The sequence below is a fragment of the Leucoraja erinacea genome, chromosome 14 (assembly GCF_028641065.1).
Source record: "Leucoraja erinacea ecotype New England chromosome 14, Leri_hhj_1, whole genome shotgun sequence".
NCBI lineage: Eukaryota > Metazoa > Chordata > Chondrichthyes > Rajiformes > Rajidae > Leucoraja > Leucoraja erinaceus.
The window spans coordinates 25,032,410-25,054,311 of NC_073390.1; the positions used below are offsets into that span (position 1 = coordinate 25,032,410).

The window sequence follows — 21,902 nt, forward strand, 5'->3', positions numbered from 1 at the left end:
TTTGCGTTCAATGCAGAAATAGCATTTTTTTAAAGAAAGTGCTGTGAAAATCTTGGTTAAAAATAGTATTTCCTGGAAATGTTATATTTCTCAGTTGACAGCGTGATAACAAGAGTGTGAGTTTGCACCGGTAATCTGATAACAAATTGACAGAATGCTGGAAACGGCCGGTAAATAGTTTTTCTGGAAAGCGAAGGTATTTCATTTGGACCTCATGTCAAAACTGGGGATATTTACTAAATGACATGACTTTTAAGATGCACAGTTAGTGGTGAGGTCAGTACAGAATATATCAGTGGAGCTCAGCGGGTCAAGCAGATTCTACCTAGCACACAGAACAACAGCACATGGAACTGTACATCACAGGAACAAGCCCTTCAGCACATAATGATTGCGCTGAACATGATGCCAAGTTAAACTAATCTTCTCTGCCACCATGTGATCCATAGCCCACCATTTCCAGCATATCCCTGTGCATGTCTTAAAGCCTTTTAAACACCACTATCTTACCTGTTTCTTCCCTGCTCCAGCCCGCACGTTGCAGAGGACGCACGACTGTGCGTAAAAAAAATCTTTCCCCACATATCACATTAAAACTTTACCACTCTTAAATGCTTAAATGTATTTGAGATTTCCACCCGGGGAAAGAGAGGTTCTGACTATTCTTTCTAAACCTCAAAAATGTATAAAAGTGGCAGACAGAATTGAACTGACAAGTATGCCATGATCATATTGAATGGCTGTGCAGGCTCGAAGGGCCGAATGGCCTACTCCTGCACTTAATTTCAATGTTTCTATGTTTCTATGTATGCAGTGGTTAATTTGGGTAAATCAGACTTGGACTGGGCTTGTGCAGTGAAGGGTACGGTCATGGAGAGTGTTTTTTGAATAAAGAGCCTCGGGGTGCAGGTACAATGAAAGGTTTGCTGGAAGTGGTGACACGGATAGGCAGGGTGGTAAAGAAAGAAAATTGAACCAGTTCCGCCTAAACTTGGTCAGCACAGATGAGTTGGGCTGAAGGGCCTGTTTCCATGCTGTTTAACTTTGACTCTATGAAGACAATCTCAAAGGCTGAAGGATATAAATAAGATATATCAAAGTTCAAGGCAAAAGGGGTGGGACTGGGACGGGAACAAAACATGGGTCCAGAGATGTTCCAGTTAGAATCAGCTGCAAATCTACTCGAGTCAAGTCGAGTTATGTGTTCTGCCTAGGCTGTAGGCTTATTACATCAGAAAATTGTTTAGTTTTAGTTTAGTTCAGAGATACAGCATGAAAACGAGCCCTTCGACCCACCGAGTCCGCAGCAACCAGCGATCCCGCACACTAACACTATCCTACAAACTAGGGACAATTTATAATTTTACCAAGCCAATTAACTTGTTTGTGTTTGGAATGTGGGAGGAAACCGGAGCTCCCGGAGAAAACCCATGCAGTCACGGGGAAAACGTACAAACTCCATGCAGACAGCACCCGTAGTAAGGATCGAACCCGGGTCTCTGGCGCTGTAAGGCAGCAACTCTACAGCTGCGTTACTGTGCCGCCCCATTGTTGTGTTGTTCTTCAAAGTCATGTTGAGTCATTGGACTAGTGTTGGCAATAGAAGGGACTGGAGATTGAGCCCAAGCTGGCGCAAGTTCAGAGTCCTGTTTGCAGACTGATTGGAGATATTCCATGCAGCAGTCAGCCAATTAAAACGTAGGGAAGGGAACGTTGTGAGCAGCACGTGCAGTATATTATGTTGAAACTAATAAAGTTAAATCACTGCTTCACTGGGTAACTGTGTTTGTGGCGACGGTGTGGGAATGGAGGTGATTTAAAAAACTATGTTGTATCATCTGCACTTCCACAGAACAATTCTGGATCAGGGAAGATGTTGGCATTGATGAATGGGTGTTCTAGATGTCATGGTCCTTTGGGAATGCTGAAGGGGGCAGAGTAAACAGTGTTTAATTGTCATATATACTGACCACAGTACAATACTGAAGATTACCATGCCCATTAGATGCAACAATACACAGATAATATATAACATTGAAAAACATAATAAATTAATATTATGGTAACCATAATAGTGCAAAAACCATGGTTCATAATGCAACCAAAGGCACAGTCCGGTTTCCTCCCACATCCCAAAGATGCGCGCGTTAATTTGCCTCTGTAAAATGGCCCCAAGCATGCAGGGGGTGGTTGAGAAAGTGCGATAACTCAGAACTAGTGTGAACAGGGGATTGATGGTCGGCATGGTCTCAGTGGGCCAAAGTGCTTGTTTCCATGCTGTATCTCTGAATCTAAATCTAAGTCCACCGAATATCATCGTTGCTGAGGTTAGTGTCGTGCAGTGTTCAAGAGGCTGAGATGCAGTGCGTGGATGTGCGGGGCTGCCTAGTAATTGGTAACATGATTTTCCCGACGAGGATGACACTGGGGAATGGTTCTGATACGTTCATGTGCATGAGCCTCAGGTGTAGTTGGGGCCTTGTGATCCTCAGGTGTAACTGGGACCTTGGGAGCCTCAGGTGTAGTGTGCACCCTGTGAGCCTCAGATGTAGCATGGATTGCAGTTTAGAACATGAGATCTCGCAGCAGCAGTTACTCCAGGAGGTGAGAGTCAATGGTGAAATTGTTGGATGTAAAATCAATTCAGAAAGGTCAATGTGGGGTTTCTAATTAGTGCTGTTGTGGGAAGATGTAGAAATTGATGTGTGTTCAGCAGGGCAACCATACAATCAGTCAGCACCGACAGGAAATCTGTGGGTGTGATATTTTTTTTGAAAGGCTGATGAATGGCTATGACAGAGTCCCTTCCCTCGCCTCTTCCCTCTTTCCCCTCCCTCCCCATCCAGGTATTTCCAGGATTGCATCCAAGTACCAATCCATGTGTGCATTTACAACAGGAGGTCCCAAATGTGTGAAATCTCTTCCTTACGGTTTGCTAAGGATGGGCTGAACAAGTGTTTTCTAGAATGACGTGGGTAAACCTTTTCAACATAATAAAGTCACAGGCTGTTGCACTTCAGAGTATCATTTCCCATTTTAAACTGCAGCCAAATGGTTGGCAGGTCTCCATTTCACAGACCCATCAGTCAGTTATTCCACTTAATTGTGTAGGTGCCTGTCTGCATTGAGGCAGGGTTATAAAAAGGTTATGCAGTGCATGATTTGTAGCTGCTTGAATCTTGGCTGCATAGTATAAACAAAGAATGGTGGAGTGATGATATTGGTCTGAATTTGAACACAGAAGAGGCAGGATAAGGAATCGGCATGTAGAAAGGATTACATAGAGTCAATGTAGTCACGTTTATTGTCATAAGCTTCAGTACAGTGAGGTACAGGTATAATAAATCTTGTTTGCAGCAGCATCACAGGTATAATACATGTATAAACAGCCATCAGGCTATTAAACTCCTCAAAGAAAACTCTGAACATTAATAGCCCATTATCTGTTTATTTGCACTTTTATCTGTTTTATTTATTCATGTGTGTGTATATTTGTATAATGGACACACTGATCTGTTCTGTATTCATGCCTACTATATTCTGTTGTGCTGAAGCAAAGCAATAATTTCATTGTCCTATCTGGGACACATGACAATAAACTCTCTTGAATCTTGAATCTCTTGAATCTCTTGAATTTGAATCTTGCTTGCAGCAGCAGTGGAGACCCAGGCTTACAGCCAGCGCAGAGACGAAGCTCTAACTTCACTGCTCTGGCCCGGCGTCAGTCCAGGGCTGTCGGTTAACCCTGCGGGACAGGCAGAGTTGAGCTGGAGTTAGCGCTTCTTCTCCGCGCTGGCTGTAAGCCTGGGCCGCCACTGCTCCGGGCCACTGTCCCGTCAGTGACCTTTGACAAATCCTATGATTCCTTGCGTTTTTCGGAATACCGAACTGGCTTTTTGTAGTTACTTCATTGTCACATGTTCCTAGATACAGTGCATACAATCCAGTAAAATCATACTATACACAAGATTGAATAGATTTCTATTGAGGTAGTATACAAAGAGTCGCCACATTTCCAGCAGCATCTTGCAACTTTCAAGTATCAAGTTCTGAGGTCCAATCTTGGCCTGAAAGGCCCATTGTCCTGCTGGTGGCACTAGGTCGGTGACGTAGCGGTTGGCCATGCCTGGAGACACGTTTTGTGATGTGATGAGAGGCAATGTGCATTCTGGAATATATTCCTCCTCCCCCTCACCAAGCCTCTTGGCTCCAGGCTGTGGGAACGAAAATGATTAATACGTAATCGAGTCCCAGATGACACAACATGTCTGGTCTGAGGAAGGGATTCAAATTCCTCAACCACAGACAGATGGGTGAGAATGCAAATGGAGCTTTAGTCAAAAGTCAGAACATATAGCAATGCAACATTCCATCAGTACTACACTGGTTTGTTGTGTGAGATAATGTGCTTGCATTGCACAAGAGTGAACCACCTGAGGGTTATATTCATATTATGCAATGGAATAATTGCCTCTATACTTGTTCCTGAAGGCAGAGCATTGTTTTTTTCTTTCTTGGACTAATTTATCATCTGGGTAGCCAACTGAATTCATGCAATACAGTTTTGTCACTGTTTCTGCAGTGGAGTGAGCACTTAGATCCTATCGCTTCCTGTCAGGCCCGTACTTTACTCACTTGTCATTCATATCTTTCATCCATGCTTCTCCCCACTTCCTCACTTGCTGGAGCTCACTAACAGCCCATTACTGCCCAAGCCCAAGGAACTTGCTGTGTGTGGTTTGGTGTATTTTACGAGGATATTACCAGGCCTTCAGGGCCTGAGCTATGGGGAAAGGTTGCAGAGGTGAGGACTTTATTCTTTGGAGTGCATGAGGAGGGGTGATCTAATAGAGGTGTATAACATCATGAGGGGAATTGATAGGGTGAATGCAGAGTCTTTTACCCAGAGTAGGGGAATCAAGGACCAGAGGACATAGGTTTAAGATGAGAGGGGGAATGATTTAATAGGATCCGAAGGGGCAACTCTTTCACAGAGGGCGGTGGGTATATATAACTAGTTGTCAAGGGAAGTAGTTGAGACATTTAAAATATACTTTGACAGGTACATGGATTGGAAAGGTTTAGAGGGATATGAGCCAAATGCTGGCAGGTGGGACAAGTGTAAATAGGACTCTTGGTCAGCATAGATAAGTTGGGCTGTAGAGCCAGTTTCCATGCTGTATGCCTATGAGCGTACGGGCTGTATGAGCAGTTAGGTAACACTCATAACACTCGATCTTACTCTGCTATCCAATATGATCCTGGTTGATTATCTAACTTCAGGTCCCGTTCTACCCTTGTATTCCTTAATTCCCTTGCACTGCAAATCTCATGATCTTGGTCCAGCAATTGGCCACCCAATGCCTGTGGAATGGAAATTTCCAAGGATTCACCATCCATTGCTGGAAGTGATTTCTTGGGACCTGATGATAAATAGCCTCTCTGTCAGATAACTTGCTTGTCAACCCTCTTGAATAAGGATGCAGAGATCTCAACATTTACCTGATCAGTCCTGTTCTGAATTTAAGGTTTTGGAGAATTCCTGCCATACAGTAAAATGTTCAATTCTAGCATATAACCCTTCTCTTGCCTTCTCTTGTCTGAAATCAAACAGGTGAGCCTACGTTCTTGGTGGCTTTGAATCATCCATCACCACTCAGGGCTTGTTCGTGCATCGGGTTGGAGTTTAACCTTTAATTTTTTTTTTCAGTGTGTCGTCAGTTTGCAGTTCGCGAAGATCACAGCCTTGCCCACAATCTTCAGGAACAAGAGAGTGAGTATTATAAAAACACTTTGCTGCAGCATCGCAAAGCCCTCTCATGGGTGAACCGCTTGCCGACTGAAATATGTCTGGAGATAAAATGCTGTTGCTGATTATCGTGGCTGTAATGTGGTCGGAGTGGAGGCATGAGATAGTAGATGCTGGAATGTGGAGCAACAAACAATCTGCTGGAGGAACCCAATGGGTCGAGCAGCATCTGTGTTGGGGTGAGGGGGACAATATTTGTGTTGGGGGTTGAATTGGCAACATTTTGGGACAAGCCTGCAATGCTCTCAGAATGTCCTGAAATTCTTTAAAGAAGAAAGCTCGCAGTCCTTACCCGGTCTGGACCTATATGTGCCCCAGTTCCTCACCAACCTTGGGGCAGCATGGTGATACAGCGATAGAGCTGCTGCCTTACAGCGCGAGTGACCGTGTGGGTTTTCCCCGGGTGCTCTGTCCAAAGACGTACAGGTTTGGAGATTAATTAGCTTTGTTAAAATTGTAATTTGTTCCTAGTGTAATTTACTAGGAACAATAATGCTGGTGATCGCTGGTCGGCACTGTATCTCTGAGCTAAACTAAACCTTGTTAACTCTGAATAGTCCTCTGAGGTGGCTGACTATATTGATGTAACCCAGTTTTGAAGAAGCTGCAGGCGGCACAGTGGCGCAGCGGTAGAGCTACTGCCTAACAGAGCCAGAGACCCGGATTTGATCCATATTATGGGTACTGTCTGTATGGAGTTTGCACGTTCTCCCCATGACCTACATGGATTTTCTCTGAGATCTTCAGTTTCCCCCCACTCCAAAGATGTACAGGTTTGTAAGTTAACTGGCTTGGTCTAAATGTAAAATTGTCCCTAGTGTGTGTAGAATAGTGTAAGTGTGCAGGGATCGCTGGTCGGCACGGATTCGGTGTGCCGAAGGGCCTGTTTCCACGCTTCTCCAAAACTAAAACTATTAGGATTCCATGCTGAAACGTCACCTATCCATGTTCTCCAGAGATACTGCCTGACCCACTGAGTTGCGCCTGAACCTTTTGTCTTTTTTTAAAAACTAGCATCTGCCGTTCCTTGATTCTTAACCGGTTTTATGTCCATTTCGTACTAGAATCTGATAACTTTAATTTAAAATAAGTTAATCGGAACTGTGGTATTGGTGACACTGATATATGTGGACTGTTGCATCTTCTTGTAAACTTGTTCCAGGAAAGAAAACGGAGTTCTAATCGTTTGCTGAGTGCAGCGTGGGGAGCTCATGTCACCCCCACCTGCTCCAAGAGTCTCAATTATTGTAAGAAGAGTTGAATGTAGGTCAGGTCCTCAGTTAGTGCACAGCAGTGCCTGTCACAGATCTGGAAACATTTGATTTGTGAATTATTTTGCATAAAACATCTCATGGACTGCACACTCCACATATTTGCCAAAAAGAAGTTACAAAAGCATCAATTTTAAAATATGTTAAACTGTGGAATTAGGTCAAATCAGAGTATTCCATTTTCAATTGCAAATCTTTAAAACAGGAGTTGAGTGCAGTTTGGGGTGGCCCGTTCAGAGTCAGGACCACAAAGTCTGAGCCCGCACCTGTTCGGGCAGCAGGGGTTATTACAAAAAGCTGTCATTAAAATGATCTCAGTGGGGAAAGGTTAAAACTAAAATCTTCATATTTACTTCAAGCGCTCAGACTTTGTGGGAGGCCGAACAGGCAAATCTGGAAGGATGACACAAGTGCTGGAAACGGAAGCAAAAAAAGCAGAGTATCTGGAGGAACTCATCAGGTCATTCAGTCAACATTGGCATCAATGAGGGGTCCTGACTTAAAACGTTCTATGTCCATTCTTTCCACAGAGGCTGTGTTCCTCCAGCAGCTCCTTATTTTTACTGCTGCAGGAAAACATGGAAAGTCCTCAGCAGGTTAAGTAGTTAATCTGTAGACAGAAAAGCATGTGACGTCTCATCAGAACAGGGAACGATTCAGTGACAAAGTACATTCTGGTGCAATGAAAGTGAGGAAATGAAGAGAGAATGAAAGTGGGGTTGGGTTTCACAGAGTGGAAAGCAGGAGTGATTAGATGACAATAGGGTGTGAGACAAAGCAATGAATCAAGACAAAGTGGGGATGAAATTGTGGATCCATCTGCCTATCAAAAGTCCCTCTCGCCTGTGCACACTAATTACCTGCTACGTTTTGACCTTCTAGCTTTCATCCCTACCCTCCCCGCCAATCAGACTGCGGAAGGGACCCAATCCGAAAAGTCACCTATCCATATTCTCCAGAGATGCTGCCTGACCCATTGAGTTATTCCAGCACTTTGTGTCTTTCTTTGTAAACCAGCATCTGCAGTTCCATGTTTCTATATTGTGTCTGAGGTGGTCGAGCTTAGAGTCTATGCTGTAATGTGCATAGTTAAAAGTCAAGGTGCTTTTCAAAATTGCTTTGAGGTATACTGGAACAGCAGGAGGCCGTGGTAAGTGGGTGATGGAAAGTTAGTGTTACTTGTGAAGACACATGGACGAAGAGGTGTTTTGGCAAACAGATAGTCATTCAATGACTGGGCTCCCCGAGGAGTATGCACGAGTTCCTCCCTCGCCTCCACATTCACCAGATTCATCATTTAACATTCAACGATGCAACCGCCAAATACATTTCATCTCTCTCCCTCTTCCGCTCAATATTTCAGTAATGCCCTAGCCCTGGAGATGACTCTTGCTTCATTTAACTTGTTACAGAAATTTATAAGCATTATAAAACCACTCCAGCTAAATCAAATTACCAGGCATCTGGCACCAGGGCCAGTGAATAGAGAAACTCAAGATTTCAAAAATATCCTTGAAGAGCTGTAATCTACAGGGCTATGGAACTAAATAGTGAAAGTTAGGATGAGGTTGGGTTGCTGTTTTCTCTATTGCTAAAGAGATGATGGGCTGAATGGTGTCCTGCATTGTGACACACCATCCATACACCAAGGCTGTAGATTCACCATCACCACACCAGCTGTAGATCCACCATCTACTCCAAGGCTGTAGATCCACCATGTACTCCAAAGCTGTAGATTCACTATCTATATATCAAGGCTGTAAATCCATCATCTGCACACCAGCTGCCGATTTGCCACCTACACACCAAGGTCGCAGTACAGTCTATGAGAATGCAGTGAGGTTCCCCAAACTCTCAAACCCCCAGCCTATGCAATCCAGAAAGATGAGAACTTCAGGGTACAGTGTACGCCTCCAAAAAAAAATTCAACTTGTACTTCTGATGTGTGAGCATTATAATGATGTTACATACAGTGAAGGGCCCAGGATTTCTTGTTCTTTCTTTCCTATAATAAGTACATTTTTGCTTGGGATACCAGGATGCATTTTCTATGACTAGTTTCCTGAAGGAAAAGAGCTCCTTCCGTCTCAAGTCCGGCTGTGAGGACAAAGAACAATATCTTGGGCTCAGTACCTTTCCGTACTGCACAAGGCAATTCGGTCGGCATAGGCGAGTGGGGCCTCGGACACAACACCAGGTTACAATTGCAGCCCAGTTGCAGCTCCCCCTGGCAGACCAATCTCCGCGTCTCATTGGTGGAGCAAATGGGCAAATTCAGCCTTCTAAATCTTTCTCAAACCTATGGTTTGTTTGAAAGTCCCCGTGCTGAAATTTTGGAAATTTTCAGACTCGAGGAATTGCAGATTTAATTGGACTATCGGATTTCAACGTTACATCCTGTAATAAATGTTATAGCCTTTATCCTTTATCTGCATTATGGATGGCTTGATTTCAATCATGTGTAGTCTTTTATTTGACTGGGTAGCATGCAAACCAATGTTTTTCACTGTACCTCGGTACACATGACAATAATAAATTAAACATGCTGGTTTATAAAATGTGGCACAGTGCTAGACTAACTTAGCACACTGGATGCTGTATGACATGCTGAATTACTCCAGCATTTTGTGTCTTTTGTGATTATTTCAGTTGAAACAGTTTGAATCGTTGGTATTAGCCAGTGTGAAATATATTTATATATTTTGTCATGAAATGGGCGCATGATTGAGATGTTGAGTTGTTTGTGTATTTGGTGAATGTGAGGACATGTAATTATAACTTGGTTTTCTGCCACTTTCCCAGTTGAGCATCACTTGGCATCGAACGTGCAGCGAAACCGCTTGGTTCAGAATGATCTGCAGGTGGCCAAGAAGCTACAAGAGGAGGAGAATAGGAAAGCCCAAATCCGCCTTCAGAGGCACCAACGACAAATGTAAGCAATGGTGCATCACTGCGTGTAAACAACCGTGGGGAAATGGGAGAGGGTGCAGGTACAGCATGCTTCGAACCTCCCTATCACCGTCACCAGTGCTGATCAACCAAATCAATACTGTGTTCCAGCTTTCTCCCTCTCGTGGGAAAACCATCTCTCATTTGACTACATTTCATGACTTAGCTTCATGGTAGAGAATTCTGCAGGTTCACCACTCTTGACAGTGGAGGCCCAATGCTAATTTGAGGAACAGCACCTCAAATTTTGTTTGGGTAGTTTACAACCCTGCGGTATGAATATTGACTTCTCTAACTTCAAGTATTCCTTGCTTTCCCTCTCTCTCCATCCCTCCCCCATCCTACTTCTCTGACCAGTCTGATTGGCCTCCTGATTAAATGTTATCTTTGTATGCTTTGTTGTCACCTTCCCTTAGCTAACAATGATCTATTCTATATTTTACTTGATCTTCGGCCCTTTGATCTCTCGGTTTCACCTTACCATTCCATATCTCTGTGTCTCCCTCTCCCCTGACTCTCAGTCAGAAGAAGGGCCTCGACCCGAAACGTCACCCATTCCATCTATCCAGAAATGCTGCCTGTCCTGCCGAGTTACTTCTATACATAACTTCTCATCATCTCAGTCTTAAATGGCTTCCCCCTAATTCTTGGACTCTGACTCTAGTCCTCAACTCTGAGCCATCTGGGACATCCTGCCTACATCAGATTCAGATTCTGATTCAATCTTTATTGTCATTGTGCAGCGTGCAGTACAGAGATAACCAGAAGAGCGAACATAGAATAATGGAACAGTAAAATATATATATGTACATACAGTAGCAGTAGCGCAGTTTTTCTGGGGGAGGTAGTGTCCCCGGGGGGGGGGGGGGTGACTGGCAATCACTAAGGTGCACAGTTATGTTGTGTAACAGCTGCAGGGTAGAAGCTGTTCCTGAACCTGCTGGTCCAGCAACGGAGAGACCTGTAGCGCCTCCCGGATGGGAGGAGGGTAAACAGTCTGTGGCTGGGGTGAGAGCAGTCCTTGACGATGCTACGCGCCCTTCGCAGACATCGCTTGCTCTGGACAGACTCAATGGAGGGGAGTGAGGAACCGGTGATGCATTGGGCAGTTCTCTTTGCTTCATTATTTTCAGTGAGATTTCTATCTCAGTCAGTCATTCAGTGTGGAAACTGGCCCTGCAGCCTAACTTGCAAACGCTAACCATCTACACAAGTCCCCCAGCCGGCAGTTGGCCCATATCCCTCTCAACACATCCTATCCATTTACCTGTCTAAATGTTCCTTAAAATTTGGATAGTACCTGCCTCGACTACCTCCTCTGTCACCTTGTTCCATACACCCACCACCCTTTATGTAAAAAAAAAAGTCACCCCGTGGGATCTTTTTAAATGTTTCCTCCCTCACCTAAACATTTCTAAACTTCTTGTCTTCTCAACTTTGGCGAACATAAACCCAGTTGATGTTTGTCTGACTTGTAAATCTACCATGAATCTGCCCATTCTCTCAGTTTGCCCACTTTCTCTGTACCCGCGAGCCTTCCTCTCCCACCCTGCTTTTGCATCTCCACAAACGTGGAAACTTAATTCCCACGTTCAAATCTATCTATATACACAACTAAAACTTGTGCTCTTCCGGTTTGCGTGGTTTTTCAATTTGCGCAAAAACGGTACGAGATAGCACTACAATTTTTGCCACCTTACTCACCATTCGCCTATGCTGCAAGTGAAATACGTTTTGTTCCAATCGATGGTAAATTTTAAAAGTTATTAAGGTTTAAAAATCTTTAAAACCGCTCATGCGCAGATTGGTCTCCTCTCCTGTCTGTCAATGCCGCTCAGATTGGTCTCCTCTCCTGTCAGTCAATGCAACACCCCTTCCTGCACCGTGGCCTCTCCCGCCTCACTCACAAACTCCTCTCTCCCCTTCTCACAGTCTACCGTCTCCCCCACCACTGGCGGCGGCGGCCACGGGGGTGCGGGGTAGGGGCTGGGTTCAGTGGAGGCCCTGGTCCTGTGTCTCTCCCTTACTCGCCCCTCTCCCCCGCCCGCCCTCTGCAGCAATGGCAGATCCATCTACCCGTCCCCACGGGTGAATTGCTGCGACCATCCGTCTCCTCCGCCACTGCTGCGGTAACTCACCCTCACGGAGGAGATCTCCTTTGCCAGCTCGTCGAAACGCGTGGTGCCTACCGTGACGAACACCGACTCCATCCCCCCCCACGGCCCGGCGGCTGCAGCAAGCACGCAGGCAGGTGGGCAGGGCGGGGACAGGCCGAGCCGCGGCTGAGCTGGAGTGGGCAAAGTGAAGAATGGAGAGTCTGGTTGCATGGTGGCCGAGCAGTTTGACATGCACACGCACGCCCGCCCGCCTGCCTGCAGGGAGGGAGTGACTGAGGGTAGTGGAAACGAGAGGGAGGGAGAGGTAAGGGAAGGATTGGGGAGGGGAGGAAGAGAGGGAAGGTGGAGGGGGAGGGAGTGCTGAGTGATGAGGGGAAACGTGCCTGCGCAGTTGGGGGCTATGCATGAGTGGTGGAATATTGCGTTGGGGGGTTGCGTCTGGGGAACGGGTGAGTAGTGGAATATTGCGTTGGGGTAGCAACGGGTCTGCACTTAGTCTAGTGATTAATAAATATTGCAAACGGAAAGAGTTCAGGCAGGATATGGGGAACAAAGGGTGGTTTAGATAAGACCATCATTTGACATTGAGAGCTTGCAGGAGATGACTGCAGAGAGGTGTGCCCCTTCCTGCTCTTTCAACCACTGTTAGCAGACTTCACACGCCTCTACACTTGCCCTTCCACTGAGATTGGGGCTTGGCGATCCTTGTGCAAGCTTCCAGCATTAAACTGTTGGGGTAAAAATGACAAGTTGTCGAAAGCCTTGACCAATTTGTGCTTGAGGTTATATTAATGAATAAAATGTTCATTAATCACACCTTTATTTGGTGTGACTGAGCATTGATTGCAGCATAGACCTGGTGCAGCCAGTTAACAAAACGTTATCAGTGTTATCTCAGATCATTGCATTGCCTCCAACACATGTCCCATCGCTTCAACAGAGCATCGTACATACTGCGCAGAGCTGTGATCATACTGACCAAATCCAGGTGCAAGTTGCAGGCTCCAATTTCAAATGGTCCTCCTCAACTGAATTTATAATCACATTCATAGCATTTGACAACATTGTAGCTGGGATTTAAATAAAAAAATTCTCATCCTAAACATAATAGATTTTATCAGGGCCATATTCTTTCCCTATTCTGACATTAAACTCCATTCAGGGCAGGAGGGACTAATCTGATGTTTGTGCTAGTACCAGGAGTACTTGCTAAGATCTGACTGTTTAGGAAATTGACTAAGTCACATTGATGTATTCCTTGGGATGTGTGTGGATGGCCAGCCATGTAGGAGTACAATGTTGGCAGGGACCGTTGGCCTTAACTTGGATTGGATTTACCTTGCAGTGTAAGGAGAACATGGCCCATCTGGAGTCTCGTTACTCACAGGAGGGATTTAAATTTGTATTGTTCTTGTACAACCCCTGCATGTTCTACTATTTCATCAGTTCCTACATATTTAAGATGAGAAGTTCTATTAAGTCTCAGAGATCAAGGCAATTGAGAATATGGCCACACTCTCTTTGCCCCACCGGGTCCATGTTGACCATCAAATACTCACTTATACTAATTCTACAGTAATCTGTCAACTCTTCCAAATTCTACTGCCTCGCCAACCATGTAGGGCCATTTATGGAGGCCAATTTACCTACCAAACTGCACATCTTTGAGATATGGAAGGAAACCGGACGGCTCAGTGTATCTCCATGTGGTCACAGAGAAAGTGCCAACTTCACGTCGGTGATACAGCAGGTCAGATTGAACCTGGGTTGCTGGAGTGGTTAGGGAGCAAGTCTACAAGCTACGCTCCATGTTATAGGTCAATTCAAGAATAATCAGATTGTGGAATAGATTATAAAGTGAGGAGGCTGAGTTGAAGTCCTCAAACTCTTCTGCTGCACCATGCACCAAAGTCTGAAAAAGGGTTCCGATGTGAATGTCACATCCTTTTACTCCAGAGATGCTGCCTGACCTACGGAGTTACTCCAGCACTGTCTGTCTATCTGCTGCACCATGCTCATCTCAAGTCCCGTGCGCTCCTGCCCTCCCTCCCTCCCTCCCTCCCTCCTTCCCTCCCTCCCTCCCTCCCTCTCTCCCTCCCTTTCCCGGCCACAATCCATCAGCTCCACCTCCACTCAAATAATTTTCATTCTGATTCATTTTGCACTTCCTAATATTACCACCTGCCCCACAATTAAACAGCCATCAAGTGAAAGCTGTTACAAACTGTTTTCACCCATGAATTGGCCGATTTACATGTTTTGAATGTGGTTTGTTAATACAGTAATTGGTTCTGTAGTCTTTAGAATTAATGAAAATATGATATCTAATTTAAATTTCACGTGCACAGCCAAAGTACAACAGCAGGGGATGCAGTTTCATTGGCAAATCAAAAGACAGGGCATGTGGGATTCTGATAAATGGTACAAAAAGTGGATGCCATCTTTCACGAAAAATCATGCATGCTGGAGAGGTGTTGCAGGTTTTGGAAAACTGCCACAGTGATACCCATATTGAGAAAGGGTCAGAGGCAAAAACAAGTCACCATAAGGTTGTTAGCAAATTGGTAATTGTTAGAAAAATGCTGAGATCAATTACAGTAGAGTGTTAGAATGTAATAATCTGATCAAGTGGAGTAAGCACAGCATATCTGACAAATTTAATGGACTATAGAGCCTTGCAGCGTTGTAACAGGCCCTTCGGCCCAACTTGCTTACACTGACCAACATGTCCCACCTGCCTGCATTGGGCCCACATTCCTCTAAACCTGTCCTATCCATGTACCTGTCCAAATATACCTCTCTTGAGTATTTTGAGGAAGTATCAGTAAGAGTGACAGGTGAGATATAGTAGATGTGATATATTTTGATTTTCAAAAGGTATTCAACAAGGTGCCACCCAAAGTTATTTGCAACATAAGAGCTCACGATGTTGGAGATTATGTATTCACACACATCCTGTGATCTGTGGAGAGTGAGCAGGAAGGGGTGGAGAGTAGGGTTTGTGTACAGATTGGCATGAATCCAGAGTTGGGCTGAAGCTGTTTGCTGTAATATTCACAATCCAGCAGAAGGGAGTTATCTGCTGCAGCTAAATTTACAGATGTAAAAAGGGGAGAAGCATTGGGGAGGCGAGTATAAGTAGGCAAATAAAACACTTTTGACTATTGGTATCATTTGCAAATAGATTAAAAGTTGCGTGAATGGGGGAAAAAAAGGTTGGGAAATGAAATGTAACATAATGGGGAAAAATCTTCATTTTGGAAGGAAGAACAATGTAGCAGATTATCATTTGAATGGAGAAAGAATGCAGAAAGCTACAGTGCAAAGAGATTTAATTACTTGAAATGAAACACAGCGGGTAGGCATGAAGGCTAATGGACTGAAGCCTTGTGCTTCAAGGTGCTGGAGTACAACAGTGGCAACTATACACAGCACCATGGAGGCCACATATTTAATACTATGTAGATCTTTTGTTCCCTAATTTAAGTAAACATATAATTATGGAGGTTGTACAAGGTTCACGGAGATAGTTCTGGATAAGGAGGGATTATCTTAATAGGGAAGATTTAAAAGGTTGGATCTGAATTAATTGGGGTTCAGATGAGAGGCATTTTGACTGAAAGGCAACAATTCATCAAAGGTTTTTCAGGCTAAATGAGAGTTGAGAACCAGAGGAACCTACTATTAGATTAAGCGGTGCTCGTTTGAGGAAGAATTTGTTCTCACAGTCTGGAATTCCTTGACCCAGCTGACGAGGCTGAATCCTTGAATCTATTCAAAGCTGAAGATAGACACAAAATGCTGGAGTAACTCAGCAGGTCAGGCAACATTTCTGGAGAAAATGAATAGTTGACATTCTGGGTCGGAACCCTTCTTCAGACTGAAAATAAACTGACATGGTCTGCCTGACCCACTAAGTAATCCAGCATTTTTCTTTATCTTTGGTATAAACCAGCATCTGCAGTTCTTTCTTACACTATTCAAAGCTAAGATAGAATTTTAATCAGTACAGAATCTTACTGAAAAACCTACTCTTGTCCTATTTCTTATGATGCTAAGAATTGATCTGTGAATTTGTCTCACCTGTCTTGTTATATTTAAGGCAATGCTTTTAAACCACACTTCATCTGGGTTCTGTGGAGAAAGATAACTAAATGCCAGCTCTTGCTCCAAAGACTCAATGGAATTGCGATGCATAAACCTCAGGTTCTGATGGTATTGTCGTCAGATAACTTTGCCATGATTCTTCTCTTGACTGCTTGTGTCCGATGTTGCAGGGAGGTCCATGACAATCAGATGGCTCGGGTGATTCAGGACGAGCTGTCTCTGGAAAATGAGAAAAGACGGCGCCAGGAGGAAAAGGATGAGGTAGGCACCAGGGAATGGCAGTAACTTTGTGCTTCAATGTTCTGGATTTCCAGCAAGGCACTGCATCTGGGATCAGTGGCAGTTCCTCAGGCCAATAAAATGGCTGTATAAAATTCACAGCACATTATTCCTGATGAGAATTCTGAACTTGGTTCTATTTTTATTAAAGATATACATTCTCCCACTTTTCAGCCCTAGCTCTGGAGACTATGTTTTTTGGAGGCATAAGAAAAAAAGACTATGTTTTTGGAGGCATAAGAGACTGCAGAAAGTGGAATCTGCAGCAAAGGAGAGCAGCTGAAGGAAGGCAGCATCTGTGAAGGGAAATGCACAGTCGATGTTTCAAATCAAGACCCTTCATCTAGACGAGTAGATGAGAAGTAGCCAGTATAAAGACATGGGGGAGGAACAAAGGAGCAAGATCTAGCAAGTGATAGGTCGAGGGTGGCACAGTGACGCAGCCGGTAGAGCTGCTGCCCCACAGCACCAGATACCTGGGTTCAATCTTGACCTCGGGTGCTGTCTGCGTGGAGTTTGCACATTCTTTCTGTGACTGCTTGGGTCTACTTTGGTTGGTCCAGTTTCTTCCCGCATCCTAAAGATGTGATTATTTGTAGGTTAATTGTCCTTTGTAAATTGCTCCTTGTGTGTAGGAAACGGATGAAAAAGTGGGATAACATAGAACTAGTATAGTTTAGAGATACAGTACGGCCCAACGAGTCTGCGCCGTCCAGAGATCCAAGCGCACTAACACTATCCTACACACTTGGTACAATTTTTACCAAGACCTGTACATCTTTGGAGTGTGGGAGGAAACCAGAGCTCCCAGAGAAAACACACGCAGGCCACGGGAAGAACTCACGAACTCTGTATAAACAGTACCCGTAGTCCGGATCGAAGCTGGCTCTCTGGCGCAGTAAGGCAGCATCTCTACCGCTGCACGACCATGCTGCCCTCCACAACCACCGTGAACGGGTGATCAATGGTCGGCATGAACTCGGTGGGCCGAAGGGCCTGTATCAATGCTGGATCTCTCAACCATACTAAAACATTGTTGGTGAGGAGGGATTGATTGGCAGACAGAGTCCGATGAGGGAGGCAAGGGGCGAGATGGTAGGTGAAGAACAAAAGGCTACAGATTCTTGGAATCTTATAGGAAAGGAATGTGATGAGTGGAACCAATGAAAGTAGGGGCAGATGGGAACAGCAGAGGAAAGGGAGGGGTGAGCAGTAGGAAGTATCAGTGGGAGAAGTGGTGGGGGAGAATGGATCCAGGGTGATATGGGCATGGGATGGGCTGTGAGAGATGGTCCTCTCACCCTCTTCTTCCCTCCTTAACTCCCTCCCCTACTCCCTATCATCCTGTTATGGGTGTGAGAACATGGGTAGGTCAGAATGAGAGAGAAAAGGGCCTGTCCTACCTGGCGATTTGTTTCGGCGACTGTCGGCGTCATATCAGTGTCGGCAAAAGATTTTGAACATTTCAAAATCCAGCGGCGACAAAGAAATGTTGCGACACCTGGAAAAACACAGAACTAGTTTAGTTTGGAGATACAGTACGGCCCAACGAGTCTGCGCCGTCCAGCGATCCAAGCGCACTAACACTATCCTACACACTTGGTACAATTTAACATGCCACGTCATCGCCGCATCACGCCGCAAATATTTCCATGACCTAATACGTCAATCAATGTTGCCGGCAATCGCCGAAAAAAATCGACATGTGGGACAGGCCCTTAAGGGATACACAGGAGAAGGTGCAGAGGAGAACCTCTGGGATGTTGGCTGGAATCATTTCAGTAATGAGAGGGTGGGTTTGTTTTCCATGGAGCAAAGGACGCTAACCGGAGCTGGTAGAGTAGAGTGAATAGAATAGATATGAAGAAACATTTCCGTTAGCAAAGATAAATGTGGACCGCGCTGCCCGAATAGGTGATGAAACTCTCGCAACAGCCCAGCAGGAATTTGTTAAATCTGAAAATCTGAAGAACGTCCTGATCCGAAATGTGGCCAATCCATTTCCTCCACAGATGCTGCTTGACCCGCTGAGTTACACCAGCACTTTATACGTTTTGCTCAACACTCCAGCATTTGTAGTTTGTTGTGTCTCCTTAATCAATATTAGTTAATCTTCTCAATCAAGCACTACAGGACAAAGGACATTTATTGTCACATACACCAATTCGTACAGTGAAATTTGAGTTACATGCAGCACAAAAATAAGCTAAAACACAACACTGTCAAATTTAACATAAAACATCCCCCACAGTGGAATCGACGTTTCCCCACTGTGAGGGAAGGCAATTAAGTTTTTATTTATTTCTTTTATTATTGATTTCGAACAGAATAAAAGAATAAAAGGCGAGTGTGAAACAGCATACAAAAAACAAAACAAGAATATTTATAAAGTGTCATAAACAATATCTATAAATAAATGAAATCGTATGTGTCCGAAAAGGAGCAGGAAGAAGCCAAAGCTTATTAATTCCCACCCCTTATTCAACTGCTTGTAATTATCTTATACAAATTTAGCAGCTATATGTACACCATATGTACACCAGCAGCTATATGTACACCAAATTACTTACATTTATACACTAATCAAATATTTACAAAGCCATACAAAAAAGAAATGTTCAGTCCTCTTCCTCATGTTCACCCGTGGTCGGAGCCTATTGAGGCCTCCTCAGTCACCACAACGGCGGCCCGATGTTTCAGGCCCTCTCGTCGGGATGGTGAAACTCCGACGTCGGAACGGAAGAATGTCTCAGCGGCTTGGAGTTTCTTGGAGCTTGGCCACTTTAGGTTCCTTTAGAGCATAGGTTTAATGTGCGAGAGGAAAGACTTGAGGGGCAACTGCGTTTACAGACCTGTTATGATGCTGCAGGTAAGAATTTAATCATTCTATTTCTTCAGTACATATGGGTACATATGACCATTAAACATTCTTAACTCGTGAACTTTTCTCACAGAGGATGGTGAGTATATGGAATGATCTGCCAGAGCAGGTAGTTGAGGCAGGTACTATAAACAACTGTGCAAATGTTTTCAGATTTGTGCAGTGTTGCCATTACTTTCTGGGATGCAGCCTCATCTCTCTCTAACCCCCTTACTCAGGCAATTGCACGTAAACTCCAAGAGAAGGAGGAAAAACTAAGACGGAAACACCAGCAGGCTGTCGACCGTGAACCATCGGAGGCTGTCTTTGAGGGAAATGGAGGTAATGATTCCAAGTACGTTCTGGTGACTTGAATAAAATTGATTGGGCAGGGCTGTGTTGGGTAAAACACTGCCGTCAAATGAGTTAGTTCGACCAGAGGGACTCACTCTGCTTGCTAAATTGAAGCTTTGTGAGGATTTGGCTATGGGATCAACTGTAAATTCAAGATTGTGGCTTGTTTTCTGAGACAGCTGATTAGAGATGCTCATTCATCATCCTGAGAACAAGGAGAAAAATTATCTGGAGTAACGTGAAAGGCACTATATTCTGGGATGATGTCTTGATCCTGGGAGCTTCACTGGACCCAGCAGTTGAGCTTGTTTAATCAGCTACGTGGTGGTGTGTGGTGACTGGAAGCTGCTGGGGGAACTTGCTGGCACTGTGCCCCTGTTGATCAAGGCCTGGTGGTGTAATAGGTGCTTGGTGATGGGTTTGTGATGGAAATCAGCAAATGTTAAGGAAACTGGCTGATCATCCCAATGCTAACTGCATGTTGAGATTTGTGAAGATCATGATTGGAAACTATGGAATAACCTTGACACCGTGATCCTTCTGTACATTCCTCGACGTTCGCCAGCCTCTACTCTGATCTACGCCTGCTGGTTCATCGTCTCTATCTTGTTTGTGTCTTTTTTTTGCATGTTGTTTCTTGCTTGTTTGTTACCATGTGTTCCACCCCTACATCCAACTTGAACAATTCCCTACCCATACAATACCTACAATCAAAGAGTCATAGAGTCTTACAGATGGAAAACATTGTGTGGTAATCACTTTGGTAGATAAAATAGGTAGGATATGTTTCAAATGGTGAGAAAGTAAAGGTATACTGTTCAGTGAGACTCGTGTGTTTCTATACAGGAGGCACAAGAGACTACATGTGCCGGGATCTGGGGCAAAATAACATCTGCTGGAGTAACTCTGTGGCAGACGGCACCCGGCACCCGGCTTGAAATGGCAACTAGCTTCTGAATCCACAGATGCTGCCTGACTCACTGAGTTCCTCCAGCACATTGTTTCTTCTCCTTGTACAGGAATCATTTGGAGTGAACAGACTGGTTCAACAAGAAATTAATAAGGTTTATGGAATGAAGGCCTTAATTGCAAGAAGATTTGAGTGGAAAGGCGGAGGCGTCTTGATCCAATTAGATAGAGTCCTGCTGAGTCTCCTTTTGGAATACTCTCTCCATCTGCTCTTCCTGCTGGAGCTAGGAAGTGCTTGCAATGAGTGGGAATGCATGAATGTTCCCCAGACTGATATGGGAAAGTGTTTGGTATACAAAGATTAAGCAGACTAGGTGTATGCTCTCCAATTTAGAATAAAATTTTTAACTTTTTCCCAGAGTAGAAATATCAAAGACTAGAGGACATAGCTCTCTTAAGGTGAGAGGGGCAATGTTTAAAGGAGATATATACGAGTACAGTTGTGGGTGCCTTGAGCGTGCTTCCAGGCTTTGTGGTGGAGGCAGAAACGATAGGCACGCTTTGGAGGTTTTTAGACGGGCACATGGATATGCAGGGAATGGAGGGATATGGATCAAGTGCAGGGAGAGGCAATTAGTTTAACCTGACACCATGTGCAGCATGGACGTTGGGGGCCGAGGGACCGTTCCTGTGCTGCGCTGTTCTATGTTCTGTTCACACGATCAATGCAGGGAAGAAGTTTTCCTTTCCTGGGGTGCCAAGACACCAGGTGTGATAGTCTGAAAAAGAGGGACCAGCAAATCATTAGAGGACTAAACAGAATGTTTAGAGTTTGGAATACTTAGAGGAAAGGGAGGTAGGTGGGAGAGGGGGGGGGTTCAATGCTCGGTTCAATCTATGCAGGGATTGATAGACTTTTGGATACTAAGAGAATGAAAGGATTTGTGGTCAGTGGTGGTGGAGTAACTGAGCAGCCATGTTAGTGAATGGAAGAGGAGACTTTAGGAGTAAGTGTCCTGCCCCTGCATCTTCTGCTCTGCATTAATAGCATAGGCAGAGGTCAGGCTTTGTTCTTTCATCAAACCAAGCTGCGAACATCAGCTGCCAGCTGCTCATTGACAGTCCATGGCATGCACTCTGACCGTACTCCGCTCACTAAGCCCAGAACTTTGTCCACCGGCCCGTAACTGAGCAAGCCTGGGTGTTGCTGAAGGTAGACACAAAGTGCTGGAGTAATTCAGTGGGTC

At 44.6% G+C, this 21,902-nt stretch overlaps 1 protein-coding gene across 3 annotated transcripts in view; it reads left to right on the forward strand.

The window, feature by feature from the left end:
- ccdc50a (coiled-coil domain containing 50a) overlaps positions 1-21,902 on the forward strand; it is a 68,713-nt gene that overhangs the window by 20,198 nt on the left and 26,613 nt on the right. For all 3 annotated transcript variants that reach the window (XM_055645865.1, XM_055645866.1, XM_055645867.1), the window contains exons 2-5: positions 5,711-5,773; positions 9,883-10,012; positions 16,424-16,514; positions 19,632-19,734. In XM_055645865.1, coding sequence (XP_055501840.1) covers positions 5,711-5,773; positions 9,883-10,012; positions 16,424-16,514; positions 19,632-19,734 — 387 coding nt within the window. The remainder of the gene's footprint in view (positions 1-5,710; positions 5,774-9,882; positions 10,013-16,423; positions 16,515-19,631; positions 19,735-21,902) is intronic.